The sequence below is a fragment of the Podarcis liolepis genome, assembly GCF_965112155.1.
Source record: "Podarcis liolepis genome assembly, chromosome: 1".
Taxonomy (NCBI): domain Eukaryota; kingdom Metazoa; phylum Chordata; class Lepidosauria; order Squamata; family Lacertidae; genus Podarcis; species Podarcis liolepis.
In genome coordinates, this window is record NC_139554.1 from 117365815 (window position 1) to 117386937 (window position 21123).

The 21123-nt window shown below is 43.1% G+C and overlaps 2 protein-coding genes across 10 annotated transcripts in view; one reads left to right on the forward strand and one right to left on the reverse strand.

Moving 5' to 3' along the window:
• The window catches only part of SLC25A12 (solute carrier family 25 member 12), a 64110-nt gene extending 55219 nt beyond the window's left edge, over nt 1-8891 (forward strand). For all 3 annotated transcript variants that reach the window (XM_083468575.1, XM_083468576.1, XM_083468577.1), the window contains 5 exons: nt 2419-2559; nt 5574-5712; nt 7036-7194; nt 7327-7417; nt 8309-8891. In XM_083468575.1, coding sequence (XP_083324701.1) covers nt 2419-2559; nt 5574-5712; nt 7036-7194; nt 7327-7417; nt 8309-8501 — 723 coding nt within the window. In that variant the 3' untranslated portion in view covers nt 8502-8891. The remainder of the gene's footprint in view (nt 1-2418; nt 2560-5573; nt 5713-7035; nt 7195-7326; nt 7418-8308) is intronic.
• Nucleotides 8892-11280: 2389 nt separating this feature from the next.
• DYNC1I2 (dynein cytoplasmic 1 intermediate chain 2) overlaps nt 11281-21123 on the reverse strand; it is a 37484-nt gene continuing 27641 nt past the window's right edge. For all 7 annotated transcript variants that reach the window (XM_083468608.1, XM_083468612.1, XM_083468609.1 and 4 more), the window contains 8 exons: nt 20832-20957; nt 20062-20208; nt 18996-19109; nt 18045-18178; nt 16309-16453; nt 15026-15166; nt 13306-13431; nt 11281-12056 (listed from right to left, as the gene is read on the reverse strand). In XM_083468608.1, the coding sequence (XP_083324734.1) occupies nt 11943-12056; nt 13306-13431; nt 15026-15166; nt 16309-16453; nt 18045-18178; nt 18996-19109; nt 20062-20208; nt 20832-20957 (1047 nt within the window). In that variant the 3' untranslated portion in view covers nt 11281-11942. The remainder of the gene's footprint in view (nt 12057-13305; nt 13432-15025; nt 15167-16308; nt 16454-18044; nt 18179-18995; nt 19110-20061; nt 20209-20831; nt 20958-21123) is intronic.

Genomic DNA, 21123 nt, shown 5'->3' on the forward strand with positions numbered 1-21123 from the left:
CGACAGTCCAACTGCTGGACTCTGCAGAAGCTACACTTTCCGAACTCGCTTCAAGGCCAGCCCCACATATTGCAGAGATCCAGCCTAGAGTTTGCCAGAACATAGGCAACAGAAGTTAGGCTTTCCCTGTCCAGAGAAGGTCCCAGTGGGGCCACCGGTCAAAGCTGACGGAAGACGCAGTGATAGCCGGGCCTTTTCACCCTTGTCTTTTATTCCGCCATGGTCTTTTGTTCCACGTTAGTGGAGGAAGTCCATCGATGAGTCCAGTGGCTTGAGTGTAGGGTCACCCTTGGTGGCATTGATAGTCTGCCCCTCCGTTCAGCAGCTGTGTACATGCACAGTGCTGGTTGCCACAGCCTCACCACCTCCTGGTAGAATGCTCTTCCTTCCTTTATCTGTCGCTTTGCCATGTCTGCTGGTGGTTTTGGCTAGTGAACTGCACTTCTGCTGCTGCTGTGACATCAGCAGCTGCTAGCCAGTCACGTGCCTCTGGTTGTCTGCGCTTTCAGAATGCGCTTTCCTGTGTTAGGCTGCGTGCAAAATTGCAAACCCCACTAAGACTGGGTGAGCTGTTCTCTGACTTTCCACCTACCAACTGAAAAACCTGCTTATTTGTTCCGTACCAAGAAGAAGGAAAGCACGGCATAATAGACATTTGTTTATTGTTGCAATTTCAACTAAAGCATGGTGGGCTGCCCTAAAACATTGGCTCAGGATTTCAGCGTTTGATCTAGGGAAGGGTTTGTACCAACACCTGACCAATAAGGAGTTTGTCAGCAAATGGCAGAAAACCATGGCTAGAAAAGCCACCTCTACTGATCTGTCATCCCCCCCAACTGTATTACTGGGTTATGAAGGCGCCCAAAGACGTTAAAGCAAAGATTATGGGATAATGCACACAGTGACTTGCGATCTCGATCACACACAGTCTGTAGGCCACTGGCAGTAGGAGTACAATATAGGCATGTCTTTAAGTTAACATCTTACATTAAAAACCTGACAGTACCAAATTATAGAAGGCTTTTCACCAAAGCCAGACTAAACGTCTTTCCTTCTGCAGTGTTGGATGGCAGGCTGAGAGAAGTCCCCTACCAGGACAGACTTTGCTCGTGTGCTCAAGACATCGATTCCATAAAACATATTTTGCTGCGCTGTGCAAAATATGAGCAAGCCAGGGCTGAACTGATATTACCCTTGCTGGTACCTTTCCCGGGAAAATAAGAGGCTCACTATGTCAGGTTCCTATTGGAAGACCGGACAAACGCTAGAGCATTAGCAGTGGCAAAGTTTTTATCGGTGGTTGCAAGAACCAATGATCCCTATCTTTTGAACAAAATGCTTGTTTAACCTGGAGGTAGGCTGTATGAATTGTGCATTGCTTTGTAACGATTTGTTGGGTCTCTGGACCATAATAAAGATTGATTTGATCTTATTGTTGTCACTGTTATTAATTTTTACTCGTTGCTTCCCTTGCACACAGGGGCAAAGGAAGGGGAGGTACGGTGGGGGGGGGGTTCGACTTGGGTGTCACCACTGCGGGGGGTGAGGTGACAAAATGCTGGGTGGCACTCACTGCGGGGCCTGCAGTGCGCCCGAGCCACGCGTCTCTCCTGGGAGTGACACGGTGGCTTGGGTCCCCACAGGCAGCTGAGTGGGAGGAGACAGGCAGACTCCTCTGAGGCCCCGTGGAGCATCCTGCCTCGGCTCGCCCCGCACCCGGTCGCAGGGCACGTGCACCACCCAAGGCGCCCGATCAGCTTGCTCTGACGCAATGTACAAACACCATAGAAACACATTTATACAAATAAAAAAGGCAGGTCAGTGTATTCAACTGCCTGTACATTCTGTGATGGTTGACACAGATTTTATACTGCTTTTCAGCTTATTAGAATCATAGAATTGTACTGTTGGAAGGGACCACGAGGGTCATCTAGTCCAACCCCCCTGGAATGCAGGAATCTTTTGCCCCATGTGAGACTCGAACCCATGACCCTGAGATTAAGAGTCTCATGATCTACCGATTTTGCAATCGGCGCTGGGCCTTTTCCAGGGGCGGCAGTAGAGTTACAGGATTGGCTTAGGGGCTGGGGAATATTTGTCTTCTGAACTAAAACACACCATACAGAACCAGCTAAGCGGAGGACCATCGGAATAAAAGCAGGAGGCTGAGAGTGGATGTCTGTGTTTCCCCACCCTCCTTGCGATGCCCCCCTTTTGAATGCCTTCTCAATATTCATCAGTTGCAAAAACTGTAGCAGCTCTGATCCCTAGAATATCAGCTAGCGAAGCAAACCTTAAGTTGCCTAAAGCCGTTGCCTGATACTTAATGTGGATGCGAGTTGGAAAGATCACGTGTGGATTTGGGGGTTCTTTGGGGTGGGAAATCGCTTAACATTGTGTTGTGTTCTGCTCTCGCAGGCAGGAGGGTCTCAGGTCATCTTCACGAATCCCCTGGAGATTGTCAAGATTCGGCTGCAGGTAGCAGGAGAAATCACCACAGGGCCGAAAGTTAGAGCCCTCACCGTTCTAAAGGACTTGGGGCTTTTCGGTCTTTACAAGGTGTGTATTTTCTCTCTTTCTACATTCCACTCGCTCAGATTTATGTGTGTGTGTGTATAAATCTTTTCAAATTTGAAAACAATCTCTGCCTGCAGGGTAGCCCCATGGTTGAAAATAGAGAGAAACCCACATTTATATTAGTGGCAGTGGGATGTACAAAAACACTCCCTCGCTTTCTTCCACGGGCTTTTATCCCGAGCCGTAGGGAGTCATGGCTCTGGGGACCCGCTGGCTTCTGGCACAGATCGTTTCAGTGGGAAGAGGTGGTGGGGTGTGTTGTAGAGGGAGAAAAAGTTTCCTCGCCTTTCCCTTTTGTGTTTATTATGGCAGCCCACATAGCCTTAGCATTTATTTCGTGTCTCCGCTATCTCTATTGTTACATTCACAGCGGGCTGCTCTCTTTGTCTTAATCACACGGCGGCGGCAAAACAGTAGTGTAGTTTAGCAGAATTCAGATCTTTAAGAAGTTAAGTGATGGGATTTGTCAATAATGAATTCGTTTTGTGAAGGGAGGGAGGAGGAATGAAACCCGCAACCAACCCAGCGAGGCCCATACCGTACGGTACTTTTAGCAGAATGCCAGTAAACAGATCCTTTCCCTGCAGGTCTACTTACTTCCATCATTACAGATCAGAGGTAATGGAGCGGAAGCTATTAGTTTTCTTAAACTCGGAAGACTATTTCTTCCGACACCCTTCATGACGGCAAGAGACTAATACGTAAATTCGGCAGAGGCAGGCAGCTGGGCTCCCGAGAAACAGTGTTAACACGTTTCTTTGTGCACAGAATTTGGTTCCGGAGTGGCAGCTTCCATCCAGAAGTTAGGACATCAGGAACCGCATAGCTATAGCATTTTCCTAAAGGCGTTTTAATACACGGAGCAAGATTTCGCTGCAGTTGGGTGGCTGGTATTGTTCCTTGTCACCCTTTCCCTTTAAACCACAGTGTCTTAAAAGAGGGTCTGAGTGGGTTGCTAAAAATGAATCCCAGATTACCGTATTTTTTGCTCTATAAGACTTACTTTTTCCCTCCTAAAAAGTAAGGGGAAATGTGTGTGCGTCGTATGGAGCGAATGCAGGCTGCACAGCTATCCCAGAAGCCAGAACAGCAAGAGGGATTGCTGTTTTCACTGCGCAGCGATCCCTCTTGCTGTTCTGGCTTCTGAGATTCAGAATATTTTTTTTCTTGTTTTCCTCCTCCAAAAACTGGTGGTCTGGTGCATCTTATAGAGCGAATACGGTAATTTGAATTGAGCAAATGGATTTAGGAGGCAAATTATAAATCATTTGGGGGTTTAAGGGGGGGCACAAAGACAACGTGCATGGCTTTGATTCCACCGCTACAAGCTGTGCTAATGGACTTGACCATTAGAATCATAGCATTGTACTGTTGGAAGGGACCACGAGGGTCATCTAGTCCAACCCGCCTGCAATGCAGGAATCTTTTGCCCCATGTGAGACTCGAACCCATGACCCTGAGATTAAGAGTCTCATGATCTACCGATTTTGCTATCGGCGCTGAGCCTGTTCCAAGGGTGGCAGTAGAGAGGTTGCTACATACTGATGATAGGAGGTATCATTTGGATCATCACAAGTAGACTCTCCTGCCCATAGAATTCAGAAGGACAGCGGCCATAAACGAAGCCCAAACGAAGTCCACTGCACACACTGCCACACAACAAAGCATTCTGGCTTTCGACCAAAGTGGTGGTTCTCCTTTTTCAGTCTGACGGCTGCGGGTGATTGGTGCTTATAAGTCTTTGAGCATCTCCAATAGATCCTGCAGCCAAGGACTCGTACGGTCTGAGCATTGGGTCTTTTCTTGCTCGTCCACATTCAGCTTTCTTCGCTTGCCCGCATTGTAAAGAGCCCTGCACCCTCAGTTGTAATATTTGTTCACGGAGCCACAATAGCATTTTCTCAGCCAAGACGTTCCTGTTCAGACGTGGCAGGTGGAGTGGGAGGGAATGCAAGCATGTCTTTTATTCATTGCATTGCCCCTGCCCTCACTTTCACGAACCCAGGTTGGGTCACCCAAGAAAATAAATATATTGAGATATACAAAAATGCAGCCAGTACTTAAAATGTTGCAAACTTTTGGTTTAATAATAATGATGATGAAGAAAAATAATAATAATAATAATAATAATAATAATAATAATAATAATAATAATAATAAAATTATTTATATTTATTATTTATACCCCGCCCACCTGGCTGGGTTTCCCCAGCCACTCTAGGTGGCTTCCAACCGAATATTAAAAACAATGCAGCGTCAGACATTAAAAACTTCCCTAAACAGGGCCACCTTCAGTTGTTGTTTAAAAGTAAAATAGTTGTTTATTGCCTTGACATCTCCTGGGAGGGCATTCCACAGGGCGGGCGCCACTACCGAGAAGGCCCTCTGCTTGGTTCCGTGTAACCTCACTTCTCGCAGGGAGGGAACCACCAGAAGGCCTTCGGAGCCAGGCCTCAGTGTCCAGGCAGAACGATGGGGGTGGAGATGCTCCTTCAAGTATACTGGACTGAGGCCGTTTAGGGCTTTCAAGGTCAGCACCAACACTTTGAATTGTGCTCAGAAACGTACTGGGACATCCTTGGCGAAGCGCCCGTGATTTGGCATCAAATACATCCCCAGCAATACTGCAGCGAAAGCGCTCAACTCGAGCAATCGCCAGTAAACGCCTAGCAAAAGAAGCACATTTTAAAATTGGCATTGGAAGATAGGCAATTGAGTGCCAGTTGAATCTCAGGAGGGAAGAAATTCCCCAGCCAGGGTGCCACCACCAAAAAGGCTGGACCCCAGGGTATAGCATAATGTACCTATACTATAGACAGAACCACAAGGCGGCTTCAAACCGGTGTTGCCCACATCTCAGGACTGGGGCTGGGGAGTCATCTAGATCCCCCTCTTTGCGCCTGGGTAGTCCCAGAGCCTTGTGTGTAGAGGCAGTTTGAATTTATCCTGTGTGTCTATAACTTGTTTGCACTTTCCCCCCCTTATTCACGTGACAGGGTGCCAAAGCATGTTTCCTCCGAGATATTCCCTTTTCTGCAATCTATTTTCCTGTGTACGCTCATTGTAAACTGATGCTTGCAGATGAAAATGGCCGCGTGGGAGGATTTAATCTGCTTGCAGCTGGTGCTATCGCAGGTAACATTTTACGGCGTGATTTGCAGGCAGCTCCCCTTCTCTCACATACCTCTTCTCCCCCCCCCCCCACTTGCCAGACCTGTCCCCTTTCCTAGCAGTCGTTAATATTCATCAGAGCCAAGGATAGGAAGCTAATACACTATTGTATCTAGCTTAATCTAAATTTGATCACTTTTATCCTTGGTGGGAGGTAGTGTAATTTTGACGAGAGCTAATTACATTTGCATAATGTGGATAAACAGCTTAATGCAGCTCAGCAACTTGTAGTCAAATTTGTGCTCTTGGCCTCGATAGGGGAGTTGCGATTGTTTCAAAGCTCTCAATGTGGGAGGCTTGGCGTTTAAAATCTCAAGGAAACATACAGAGGCAAGTTTTTTAAAATTATCTTGTCTGCTTTTCCTTCATTTGGGAAGGAGTTGACATCATATATAAGAACAAGAGTGTGTTTTAGAGGTTGAAATTCAAAATTATTCTTTCGGGAGAGCCAAAATTCACTTCATCTGCAACTTGTTTGAAGGAGAAGCCATTAAAATAGTTCACATAAGCATTTATTTGAAGCAGAAAGCAATTTTATGGCGCAGTCCTTCTTTCCTGTGCCCATGAGTGGGAAGGCGTTTGTTCAGAGATTTCTGCTAGCCTTTGCTCCCCATCCCATTGCTGGATCTGTCAGGCCTGTTGCCATTCAGACAGGCACAATACATGGTGTCCGATCATTGCTGATTGTGTGACTTTGTGTATGGGTTATTTACCAGCTTCACACTTTATGCCAGAGTACATTTTGCCACGTGGGTATTTGAAGCCCTAAACAGCCCCACCCCCATCATTCAGCCTGGCCACTTAGGTCCAGCTCCAAGGGCCTTTTGGCGGTTCCCTCCCTGCGAGAAGTGAGGTTATAGGGAACTAGGCAGAGGGCCTTCTCGGTAGTGGCACCCACCCTGTGGACCGCCCTCCTATCAGATGCCAAGGAAATAAACAACTATCTGGCTTTGAGAAGATGTGAAGGCAACCATGTATCGGGAAGTTTTTAATGTTTGATGTTTTACTGCATTTCATTTTTTTTACTTGTTGAAAGATGCCCAGAGCAGCTGGGGCAGCCCAGTAAGATGGGCGGCATGTAAATAACAAGCTATTATTATAATTATATTGAATGTACTCTGGCATAAAGCGTTAAGCTGCACACGAGGAAAGGAGAAGCTGCCGTTGGCTTTTGGTTTTGTTACAAATGCGACTTCAGCCGTTATTCGTATTCATATTCTTTGGCGTTAGAAATGTTTCTGCCCGTCTCTGTTTGCGTTAAACTAAACACTCATTTCTCCTGAAAAGGCGTGCCTGCTGCTTCCTTGGTGACCCCTGCTGATGTCATCAAGACGAGACTGCAAGTGGCGGCTCGCGCTGGTCAGACGACGTACAATGGAGTTGTTGACTGCTTTGGAAAGATACTTCGAGAAGAAGGCCCCGCAGCTTTCTGGAAAGGAGCCGCAGGTAAGGAAAAGAGGTGGGATGGGTGGGTACATTTGTAACTTCTGTTTTAATTTAAAGAAGACTAGAGAGTCCCAAGGCTCGCAACCATATAAATACCTGCTCAATAAAGATTGTGCTTATTCTGTTCAACAGCACGAGTGTTCAGATCTTCACCCCAGTTTGGCGTCACTCTAGTGACCTATGAACTTTTGCAGCGCTGGCTCTATGTTGATTTTGGAGGCATGTAAGTACAGTTTACCATCCTCTAAACCAGGCTTCCTCAACCTCAGCCCTCCAGATGTTTTGGGCCTACAACTCCCGTCATCCCTAGCTAGCAGGACCAGTGGTCAGGGATGATGGGAATTGTAGTCTCAAAACATCTGGAGGGCCGAGGTTGAGGAAGCCTGCTCTAAACCAAGCGCAGGGAACCTGTGGCCCTTGATACAATGTTCAGCTTGCAACTTTCATCAGCCTCAGCCAGCATGGGCAAGGATGATGGAAGTTGGGGTCCAACAACATCTGGAGAACCATGGGTTGCCGCATCCCTTCTTGGTTGGTGAAAAATGGCTGGCACATTTAGATTAAATTGTGTTTCTAAATATAAACAGGAGAGTTCAGCAACCTAGAATATAATCTTTACTCTTCAACACTCCGGTTTTCATTACTGGTCTTAGCGTAAGGTTGAGACACTGTGGTCTTAGCGTAAGGTGGTCCAAATCTTTATTCGCCCATGGGCTAACTTTGACAGGTGGATGGAGCCATCTGTCATGGATGCTTTGGCTGAGATTCCTGCATTGCAGGGGGTTGGGCTAGATGACCCTTGGTGTCCCTTTCCAGCTCTACGATTCTGTGTCAGGTGACTGGGGTGGGGGTGGTTTCACCTGTCGAATTTGATTTGCGATAGTGTGGTTGCTTCAGCAGCACGTCCCCCACAGGGAACATGCTAGCAAAGCAGTACCCAGAGCAGAACTGAAACACCCCCTCCACAGTGGTTATGAGGAAATTGCCTTACAGGCCATATTGGACTCCCAGGTAGGTCAGGATTTGCCCCGCAGGTTTCCCCACCCCTGCCTTAAAGAAATAGCATTTTGCTGATGAAACCTGAACTCTAATTTTCTCTTTGCCTCCTTACCAGCAAACCCTCCGGCTCAGAACCTACACCCAAGTCTCGAATCTCCGGCCTTCCTCCTGCCAATCCCGACCACATAGGTGGATATCGACTTGCAACAGCTACTTTTGCTGGGATAGAGAACAAATTTGGCCTCTCTCTTCCAAAGTTTAAATCAGGTGCCGTTTCAGCGCAGCCCAAAGCAGCCGCTCCCTCCTGAGCCAGATTAAAAAGTAGTGCCATGGACAGAGAGCTACAGCCGCGGCTCTGCTCCTCCAGTCAGCTGCATGATGCTCTAGCTGAATGGAGCACCAACATCGAATCACTCCTTTCTATCCAAAACACAGCTAATCATTTGCACACGGGAGACCGATTCAAGCTTTAAGTTCTATGCGTAGAATAAGTAACTAGGGCTTGGCTTAGCACAGCTTGCACTCCATGTTACTGTACATATTGTACAACTTTGTACAGAGACATTATCATGGCATTGAAATGCAACTGCATTTGTAGAAACAGGTGTTGCGGTTCTAAATAGTTTGAAATGTACAGAATGTTTTGGAAAGTGTTTTATTAAAAATCATGTGACAATAAAATTTATTAAAACCAAGAATGACAGGGTTCTTTTTGTGTTCTAAGCTAAATTCCCCCATAGGAAGCAAACGGATTAAGTTATCCTTTTGGACAACCTTGCTATAGTCTGCAAGGCAGCAAGAGGTGAAGAAATGCAAAAAGATGAAAATGTTTGCTGGGAAGAAATGGTGCAAGCTCCCTCCCCCAGCAACTGGTATTCAGGATACAGGCTTTGGTGGAGGAGGCAGAGCATAGCCTAGCTAGAAGCTAGGATAGCCCTCTCCTCCATGAATTTGCCTAATCCTCTTTTAAAACCATTTCATTTGGTGGCCATCGCTGCCTCATGTGGGAGTGAGTTCCACAGTTTTAACTACTGTCATTTCTCCAAGAAGTCCCAACTGCTACACACTTTCTGCATAGGGGAATCATTCCAGCCCCTCAAACATGTTGGTTGCCCCTTTCTGAACCTTTTCCCAAATGTACGATATCCTTTTTGAGGTGAGGCGACCAGAGCCATACACATTACTATAATGCATTTGCACCAGAATGCCTTATAACAGCGTTATGATATGAGTTTTTCTCCCCAGTCTCTTTCCTAGCATGGGATTCGCCTTTCACAGCTGCTGCACACTGAGTCGATGGCTTCATCCAGCTATCGGCTATAACCCCCAAGGTCTCTTTCTGGCCCAACCCCACCAGTTCAGACTCCATGTGACCTTAAGATTTTTTTGCCCCAACACACACTGCTTTCCACCGGTTTACACTGAATTGTATTTGCCATTTTACCAACCATTCACTCAGTTTGAAGAGGCCATTTGCAGCTCTTCACACACCCTTTTTTGTTTTAATGACCCTGAACAATTAAGTACCATCAGCAAACCTGGCCCCTGTGACGTTAACATATGAGAGTGCTGGAGGTGAAATAGTTAAACGGGTTACCCAATCAGGACTCAGGGGGGTGGAGTCAGAGGGACTATAAAACCAGCTCTGGGAGGGGCAAAGGGGGAGTTCGTTGGGAGTTGGGTGGTTGGTTGGAGTGGGAGTGAATTGAGATAGTCTGTGGGTAGGTTGAGTTAGTGTAGCGAAATAAGCTCAGTCAGGAACAGGAGCTAGGAAAACAAGTAAAAATCTGAGAGGTGGTTTAGTGAGTGAGAGCAGGGAGCGGAAGTTATAGGTCTGGATAGGCACCCCATGATTGTAATTGAGCAATACCGTTTATGAAACCACACGGTTGTTAAACTGCAATAAATAAACAGAAGTTTATGTTCCAATTTAACCCTGACTGGACTCGGTATTGTACCAGGTAGGGCCTGGGTGGTGGCAGCGAGAAATAAAGTGGTGGCACAGGGATCAATAGACGGTGAAACGTCTGGGGACCCTGTGTGATCGCCACAGCCCCTTCACAGCTCACCCCTACCTCTAGATCATTTATGTATAAGTTTAAAAGCACAGGTCCCAATACCAATCCTTGGGGAACACTACTTTCTATATATCTCTGTTCGAGATTAGTAAGCTGTCAATTTACTAATATTATCTACGTCCTGCTACTTAACCAACTCCTCATCCACAAAAGGACCTCTCCTTTTATTACATAACTGCTAAGCTCACTCAGGAAGTACCTTGTCAAAAGCTTTTTTAAAGTTCAAGTACACTGTCAATCAGATCCCCTCCACCCATGCTTGTTGACAGTCAAAGCACTCTCAACAGGTTAGAGAGACAGGATTTGTCCTAGCAGAAGTCACGCTGGCTCTGCTGTAGCAAGGCCTGTTCCTCTATAAAATAGGAGAAAAAGTAGTGATCATTATTCTCCAGTAATCATACAGCCTTTAATGTAATGTCACAATAGAAAGATCACCTCTTTGGTAGAATAACCAAGAATTTAATATCAGAATTGGTAATTGGATTTTCTGAGTAGTATTCATCAGTAGAAACAGCATGCTTTTTTACCTATGGGAGTAAAAAGTCAACTAAAAATAATAATCCAGAATCCTTAAAAAATAGCTTCAAGCCTATAGGCAGATATTTCAGAAACAATTAAAAAAGTATATCTTATTGTTGCATAGGAAAGAAACTGATGTGCAAAAAATAAATCAAATAATGTGGAACTTTACACTGATCTTATGTGATAGTAAGATAATACCGCACCTACTACATAGTCCTAGAGAAAAAATGGACAAGTTGCTTTTGAAAGTATGAATTCCCTCATGTGCACATTCTTTTTGCTTTAGTTTAAAGAACTGTTACATGAGCAATATCAAGTAAACTGAAGAATTACAAAATAAATCCCAAATCCATTTTTATTATAGGCACAAGATACTTTTTAAAAAAAGAAATGGAGTTTGTAAGTTAATTATTTTCCTGCAGCCCCTCACCCCTGCACAAACCTCTGAAAATGCAAACTCTTGAAAAACAAGTCTTTAAACAGATGCTTGTGAGAAAAGAGGCCATGTAATGTTTATTTATAAAGAATTCTTACTCTACTGCAAAAATGTAACAAACAAAAAATCCAAAGTACTTAGCAGGTATTTTAGAAAGTTTCCATTACAAAAAAGGGTTTACAGATTTTTTTAGTCATATACATGACCTACCACTGTAGCCTGGAGCCTATTATATAATAATTAGGATAAAGGTTACTGTGAACAGATGCATGCACAAATCTAAGCCATTAAGAGTACTATAGCCATAACGCTTTCCCAGTGCCCCAGAGATTGATGTCCACAGCATAGCCTGTCAGTTTGACTTGGAAAAGCCCTTGTTCAGAAACTTACAGAACTTAAATTGCTCTGAAATAGTTATATGCCATTGAAAGTTGAACTTTAAATATTCAACGTGGTTAGTGTTTCAGTAGAACATACACCTTGCCAAGTCAGGGTAAATAATAAATTATATCTATCAGATTAAGGGTGGTGATTCAGAGATTAAAAAGCAACTTTGCAAGATCAATTTCACTGACCTTTATACACTTGTCGACTCCACAGTTTACTCCACATTTTAAATTTCAAGTTCAGCCGCATACTTAACACATGCTACTATTCTGAAGCCCTCTATAACCAATCCCCAAATTCACAGCGAGACCCCCCACCTCAACAACCTAGGAAGGAATTCGGGTCGCTGCCTCCTCTTCTGCATCAGCTCTGTTGGCATTAATTTCTGCTAAAGTTCGACCAAAACGTGTCCATTCATCATTTCGGGGAACCGCAATTTGCTGTGGAGAAATAGTTATATGGGAACATCAGTGGACGTATGAAAATTAAACTCATCAGCTTGAATCCAAAAGATTGTGAGCAGAAGATTCTCTGCTCCCTTGTTCAAGCACTAGACTTTTCATAGTGCAGCACCTGAATGCAACAGGGGTTCTATTAAAGTGTGAGCAACATGGTAAAAAAGGAAAATATAGGGCTGTAGCTTATTAACCGCAGTGGGCTGTAGAATGGTCTTAAGAAATTGTACAAATGAAGGAATTTCTCTGGAGTTGGGGTCAGACTTCTAATGAAACACTCTTCTGCTCGGTCAGAAATAACCTGTGTAGCAGCACTAAGAACTATCTGCTAGGATCAGGGTTGGAGAACTGGATCCGACCACTAGGCCAAATCTTTACACACACCCCCACTTCTTGCAGGCCAATTTGACAAGGCCACCCACCAATCACCTGTTACAGTGGCATCAAGTGGCCTTTTGCCTTCATGTTTGAAATCAAACCATGTGGGCAAATGCACAACTGCAAAAACTCTCTGCAAAACCCAAACATCAGCTGACGGCAGATCTTGTGAGAAGCTCTAAAAGGGCTTCGCAAAACTCATCAATCATCCGATAATTGGGTCTTTTAATGCCCTTTGCAAAGGGCAGCGCTTGCAAATGCCTTCTGGCTGAGCAGGGTCTTTGCCTGCCCTACACTTGATATCAGATGTAGAGGGGGGGCGTGGCATGGCCAAAATAGCCTTAGGGCCCCAATGGGAAAGCCTGCAGGGCAAGTCCAAGAGGTTGTATACACCTGTGATAGTGGAAGGGCATCCTTGGACTCAAGCCATTGTGCTACCCTGATTCACAAGAGCACCAGCTTGTCCAATCCTTTGGCCTACTGATTATTGCCATTTGGCCCTCCACCAAACAACTGCCTAACCCCAAAGGGAAGTATGGATGAGCAGCCCTCCCTGGCAATAGGGACTGGCGAAAGACCGTTGGGGTGAGGGGCTGAAGTCCCCCCACCCCGTAACAAAACTAGACACACCCGGAATTCTTACTACTACATAAAACTACATCCATTTAAATAAAAAATATTTTAACTGCTGAAATCTTAACGCTGTATCTTTGTATGCATAAACTTAAATACACACTGACATCTGCAGTGAAAGAACTATGGCCACCCAACCCAAATAAGTGCCTTTTATTATTGGACTTAAGTAAAATAATGTAAGACATCATTTTTACTTTGGAAGCACTTGGAAGTTACCTACCTCTCCCACATCGTAAATTATTATTTGTCCTTCTGAATCTCCGACAGCAATCTCACGTCCTGAATTTGTCCATCGCACGCGGTTTAGGGCAGGATTACCTTCCACAGTAATGCTTGCTGTTGGCACCTATACCAGTTTTAAAAACATACCATGTTTCAACTGGACTTATAGTATCTTTCAAACTTTCTTAACCTTCATCACAAATATTAAGATGGCAATACAGACACTGAAGTACACTGAATTACAAGAGGATCTGTCCTGGAGTGTCAACACAAGGGGGCTTGTGAAGAAGGCGCAGCAGAGACTGTACTTTTTGAGAATACTAAGGAAAAACCATCTTCCGCAGAAACTGCTGCTTGCCTTCTATCACTGTGTGATTGAGAGCGTGCTCACTTATGGCTTATGTGTGTGGTACGGAAGCTGTACTACCCAAGACAGGATGGGGTTGTGCAGGGTTGTTAAGGCAGCAGAGAGCATTGTTGGCTGCCCACTCTCCACCTTAGAGCAGATTTATGCCACAAGGTGCCATAGGAAGGCACTGGACATAGTAAAAGATCCATTGCATCCTGGTCACTGTCTCTTCGAGCTCTTGCCGCCGGGACGGAGATACAGGACGATGAAGACAAGAACAAGCCGTCTTAAGAACAGCTTCTTCTCCAGAGCGATCTCGGCCCTGAATGGGAAGCCCGGACTTTGAAAGTCATCTAATCTCCCTTGCTGTATTATACTGTATTGTTTAATTAGTGTTTTTATGGAGCAGTCAAGTAATTTCGTTGTCCCCGAAGGGGGCAATGACAATAAAGATATTTTTATTATTATTATTATTATTATTATTATTATTATTATTATTATTGTGTCGGCTGTTCCTTATGCCACAGGAACAAAATACTGTATGAAGGAACACATTATACCTTTCAAAAGTTTAAAATTTACGTGATGCAGATGTGAACATTCAGAAGAGGAATGTTGGTAATGATAGGAATTAGAGCTCCAAGCCTTTAAAGATGACAGTTCCAACTTACTGTGTCCCTCCTCCTTTGGATAAAACCTTGTCTATGTGTGTTGAATGTGAAGTACATGGGCAAAAATTACTTTAGTACAGCCAATCATCACCTATACATCAGTTAAGTGTGGTGGGTTCCCCGCACAAAAGTAATATTAAAGCAGTACTTAAAGCACTCAATGGCAGCATCATGTTTGGGTTTTGTACTGTGCCCAACACAGTCTTGGTGCTACATTATTATGCTGTTGTAAGAGCACTAACAAATCAGTGGGTAGATTCATGAAGCTGTAGTGAGAGGTTTTTCAACCGTCTTATGGTGTCATGATGAGCGATGCACAAAGAACCTGTCTTCACTCAGGAGATAAGATACCTGGGAGTACAATAAATGCAAGAAGCTGATCTTAGCCAACGTCCCAGCAAGTACAAATAAGAGATGGCACATCAATTTAAGTGCATTCCTTTTCTTGTTATTTACAGTGGTCTCTGACCTCACAGAATATGGGCCCACTGTACTCCAAGTGCGGTGGCCAAGGGAAAGGAATCTGCATACACTGGGCTGGATTCTCCTAACCAGTCTTGTAAATAGGATGGGAAGGCAAAAGAGCTTTAAAACGTATGTACAAAAGATGGGCTGCAGTTACTAAAAAATCACAAGTTTGTTTTAAGGCTGGTAAACTTATTTTCAGATTTGGAATACCCAATATAATCTGATCCTACCTCAGTATCGTTGTTGAGATTCCATAGGTCAAGCCTTCCCATTCCATCCACACAGGCAAAGAGGGCAGGGTGGGTGGGTGACCACATCACATCGTAAACATAGTCTGAGTTGTCTTCAAATGAGTACAGAGGCTTGTTGTTCTGAAGGAAAAGAAAAACACACAAATTGATGTATTTCACGATTCAGGAAACAAAAGCTAGCAAGGTAAATAAGACCAAGTACCATATTTTTCCATGTCTAAGACTAGCCCCCCCTAAAAAAATAATGTCCAAAATTTGGGGGCGTCTTATACACGGGGGCCATCTCCCCCCATTTTCTTAAATTGGAGTCCCCCAAAATAGGGGGCGCCTTATACATGGGGGCATCTTATAGGTGGAAAAATACAGTATATAAACATCTCTCATCCACATTGTCGGCAACTAATGTAGCAGTGTGATTAATTTTGAACAAAGCAAGGAAAAGGTTCGCCAGAGAACCTTTTCCCACAAAAAATAATAAATCTTGTGGCCAAGTAAAATGAAAACAACCTCAGTTTTACCTCTGCAAATATTGCCGTCAGGTAGAAAGAACGTAGTCTAACATAGGACTTTAAACCCTTCAGTTTTATTTTATTTAGTGATACCATTTGACATAAAGCAGACTGGATCCATTTCTAAGCAACCTCAGATTTCTGTGAAGCTAGCATCTATCAGTGTTACAAAGATTGTAATTCTCAAATGTTAAGGTCTAACTGCAACTTACTGCTGATAATAGGATTATATGAACTGTGTGCTTCTGAAACTGCAATGTAATATAATTTAGTATTTTCTTGCTTTGCACATTTTCTTTGCTTAATAATATAATTAATATAATATAATATAATATAATATAATATAATATAATATAATATAATATAATATAATATAATATAATATAATATAATATAATATAATATATGCACAGTATTTGATGATGAGAAATATGACATGCCAAAGTTCAGCAGAGCCATGGAGAACCTCAGCAAGAGGTTGTAGGAGATGGTGGGAAGATCCATGTTCATATGAATTACCTCAGCCCAATATGAACGAGGTATTTTTTTTAAAAAGGATGAATGAATTTATGTCTAAATGTATTACCGGAGAGATACTGAAAACAGATATTCCTATCACCATTGTCAACAGAACTAATGCGGTCCCACATTACTGTTTACATGATGGTTGCCTATATAGGCCAACAGATGGGACTGCGGCTTACATTGTTTCCTCAATAAATTGGGACAATTAGACGTCTCAAGTTCAGATACCTTAGTAGTCCAAAGCTTTACAGTCCAGTCAAAAGAAGAAGTGACAAAAAGATGGGAAAAGTCTACAGGTCCAACCGCTGCATGGCAATTGATCCCTGTGATAGGTCCTTGGTGACCTTCAAACATCTCGCTGATTCCAGCTTTGCTGTTGCAAGAGACACACACACACAGGAATGAATTTTCTTACGAACAAGAACAACAAAATCGTAAATAATTTGAGATACATTTTTTAAATAATAGGGTAGGAACTTAATGAACATATGCTTACCCAATAGATGTTTGCCCCTTCAAAATCAATACACTGGAATCTCAGTTTTCGAGCATCTCGAAAGTCAAACGTTTTGGCTTTCGAACTCCAAAAACCTGGAAGTAACTGCTTTGCTTTTTGAACGATTTTTGGAAGCCGACCGTGCCACGAGGCTTCCATTTTGTGTTTCCCTATTGTATCAAGGCTTCCGCTTTCAGTTTTCAAACATTTCAGAAGTTGAACGGTCTTCCGGAACGGATTACGTTCAAAAACCAAGGTTCCACTGTACACTACTAATAGTCATAAGAACACAGGAAGAGCACAAGAGCATTCTCCCTTCCTGTGGCTTCCACCAGCTGGCCTTCAGAAGGATACTGCCTTCAATGGTGAAGGCAGCGCACAGCCATCATGCTCAGTAGTCACTGACAGCCTTCTCCATGAATATGTCTAATTCTCTTTTAAAGCCATTCGAGTTGGTGGCCATCAACTGCCCTCTGCGGGAGAGAGTTCTATAGTTTAACTACGCACTGTGTGAAGAAGCACTTTCTTTTATCTGCCCCGAATCTTCCAACATTCAGCTTCATTGAATGCCCACATGGTCTAATCTACTTGTCTACTTGTCTATCTACTTTCTCTGTGCCCTGCAAAATTTCAAAAACTTCTTTCATGTCACCTCTGACTTGCCTTTTCTCGAAATAAAAAAACCCCAAAGGCTGCAATTTTTCCTCGTAGTGGCGTTGCAGAAGTGCCCCTGAATATAGCTACATACCTCAGAATTTTAAAATCACGTATTAAATAAACCTTGGGGAAATATGCCACCTCAAGATACAAAACAGTGCTTAAGAAGTGCTATGCCATCTGATTAATTCTCTCACAGAAAGTAAATATTTGGGCCACAAAAATGAAGACGTTGCCGTGCACAAAACTTTCAGAAATATGCACATGTTCCTGGGCCAATTTTCAGTCTGAAACCAGGGCATTCCCAATAGTATCAATATTGATTAAATGGAAGAACCACCAATTTTGGTTAGCTTTAACCCAAAGTGCTATAAAGGAAGGGCTGGTGTGTGTCTGAGCTGAGACTGGGGCCTCAATTTCATTTAAGAAAGCAATTGATAAGATACAGCCAGACAATTTCAAAACAGATTGAACAGCAGGAGACATGCTACCCAATTTAAGATTGGTGCGTGATACTACTGTACAATTATCTACAGAAGTGAGGGTCTGGGATGTTGTGTCATGATTCAAATGACCAGAATGATGGCTAAACTTCATCTCCCATTACATAATTCTAAAGCCATTTTATCCAGAATAAGGGAAATATTTATGCCAATAAGAGGCTTTCTGGAACGTGAAAGAATACCCTGCATTGTTTATACACAGTTGCCCATATAACTGTTGGGGAACTACCTCAAACCTGCTTTATCTTACAGAACATAATAAGAAGGGCCGTCATCCTTTAAAAACAGGGGTCCCACTTTCTATTCACCTGCCATGGCGACATGCTGTGTACACAGAGCCTTCCTCACTTCCAACGACAAAGTTGTTGACATCACCAACAGGGAAAGACATACAAGTGACAGCTACAGCCTTGGATTGCTTGTGAACTAGCTCCATGCTATCCTGGGGAGAAAAATATCACATACAAATCTTTCCGGTTTGCTGAGAACTTTCTGCCAAGAATCAAGTAGGAATTTTGATACTAGTTTCCAAAGAAACATTTTTTGAATCTTGCTGCATTCTTATTCTCACGTTTAAAGCATCTGATACAATAAAAATGCACAGACTGCATAAAAACAGAGCATGACCCTGTTTTCTCAGAACGTCCTGGAGGACCTAAGATCTACACTTAGAATCATAGAGTTGGAAGGGATCCTGAGGGTCATCTAGTCCAACCCCTTGCAACACAGGAATCCTGCCCACAGCCATCCTTGGCTTAACATATGAATTATATAAATTGTGCCCTTTCCACATGGCTACCTATGCAATAAATTTATATCCCACTTTTACAAGGAGTCCAAGGAGTGCGGCATGTATGGATCTGATCCTCATTACTGACCTGCAAGATACCATGAAATTATCATTTGCAATTAAGAAGTCAAGCATTTGACTCCGCAAAACAGGCTGCAGGGGTGTCGTGAGGCACGCGAGGAAAAGCAAACCAAATTTTAAAACGAAGTGCAAACTACAAAATATATAGACAGAGCCAACCAAAATGTTTTGTTCACCAAGCAAGACGAAGGTAATTGCTAACAGGAGAAAAAGTCCCTTGGTGACACTGTCATGGTGCAGTAAAAACAGAGCTGAACGTGCACCTTGCGAATGGGAGAAGCCAATCCCATCAAAATGCTAATGTTCTAAAATTATTTTCTGCACATGCACAGAACTCTGGTGTGAGACTGCACACGGATCACATAGAAGCAGCGTTTGATTATTTTACCTGTGGTTGCGAAAGCATATCCAGACTCCACGAGCAGATTTTTCCATCAGTCGAGATGCTGATAAGGTTATGGGCATTCTGAGTCCCCACCACATTCACACAATACACAGGATGCTAAAGCAGAAGTGGGCGACGTAGATTAGCAATGTTTCGTCAGGGTAATTTACAGACAACTTAGTGCAAGTGCAAATTTTAGCTTTTAAAGTGACATTTAAGTTGAGAAGATAGGCAAGATTATCTGGGTACCTAGCTCACTGTTTTCCACAGATGCTCCCCAACAGGGGTTTGAGTTTTGTGTGCAAGGTGCCTAGCCCTTCGGTAGCATTACAAATTTAGTTGAAAGCACAAACGGTGCTGTCAAGAGTTTATTTCTCAACTATGCCATTTATTGGGGCAGTGGGGCAGAGGGAAGAGTGGCAAACAAAAGCTGTGATGAAGAAGGGACTGAGCATTGGTTAAAATGCAACTAAAGGAGATGGGGGGGCATTGAAAGGAGTTGCTACAAGTCCTTAAAAAGTATTATATACTTTATCAATGGTCACAAAGCACAGAGCATAGCTAAGTGAGCTGCTTGGTCAGACAGGCTTTGTTGAAAGCATAATTAGTAACTTCTATAGCTCAATGTTTTCCTAGTAGAACTAATATGCCTCTGAATATGGATGTGGGTACAAATGGACAGTTACAGATACGTCATGTCTAATACTGATAAATGTAGAGAGCACTTGGAAGCTGGAGAAAGGACACGTGGATAAGTGGGAATACTTTCGGGCTGAGCAATATTAAGTGGTGGATTGCCTCTGGGGGAGAAAGGGCAGCTGAATTGGTATCTGATTATCTGAAGAATTTAATAAAAACAAGCACGTGACGACCTAACTTAAAAAAAAAGGTTTCTAATATAAGAGCCTTACGTAGAATATTTTTTAACATAGAATGCTGCAAAAAACGAATGCCTATTGTTTGCAGCCTTCAAAACATAGTAACAGATTATCACTCCTCATCCTACATTAATGGGTTAATTTGAGAATAAGGAAGTAATTGGGGGGGGGGGTGATATTCCACTCCCTACCGTGTGAGCAGCAGCTGAAAGGGGAGTTCTCTGAACTGGTGTTCGCTTATTGCTGCGATTATCCCATAGCACAATTTGTCCTGAGTATGTGCCACCAACCACCAAATTTGGATGAAATTTTGCAAAGGTAGCCGACATCACAGCTGACTGTAAGGGCAAAAGAAAAAAGAAAAGTAAATGCTTTTTTAATATTTCAATTGTTACTGAAACCTTTAGAATGATGTTACAATATCACATTACATTTTAGCAATGGTTTGTGAAGTTTCAGAATTGTGAGATTTTGAAAAACACAACAGCAAACTAGAGTAGTACATTTTTAACTTTCCACCAACCCATTTTATAAAAACTGGATCTCAGTTTTTCCGCCTGAAAACATGTGTTTTAACTTAGCTTGCTTTAAATCCTCAGGCTACGAACATTTTTATTCAGAGGTCTCGGGTCCCATTGCACATTTTAAGACCACAGTTCTTAAAACATCTCCCTGTATTTGACACACAAAATAAGCTTCCTTTTATGCAATCAGAATAAGAAATACAGAACTGCAACACACTTAAATAATCCAAATGGTGTTAGAAAGGCTGCTTGCTATAGACGAACCTTTAAAAAGGATTAATGGATTCCTCAGATGTTGACATGTATTTGCAAACACAAGCGGTTTAAAGTTCATGCCTGCCCAATGAAATCATTATGCTGACAAGTAGAAGAAGGCTCATGTCCACATTCATTAACATAAAATTCTTAGTCTGGCAAGGCAGGAACTCACATCATACCTGGCAATGAAAGACATACTCTGGAGTTGTTTTTTTGTATTTCATGTTCCACACAAGGGCCACCCCATCAGGTTCATGAGGAGCATCTTCATTGTTGTTGTAAGAGGCTACCAGCAACTCTGGATACTGCATTCAAAAAGTAATTGAGAACAAAAGGGAAGATTGTTGCTTACAGAGGTAAGATCAGCCAACTTAAATTATCATATGATTTAAAATTAAGCTACTAAGGTCAACCTTGTTAATTAGACAGCTACAGCTAGAAGAGCAATTTCAAAATTAAACCAACAATTCA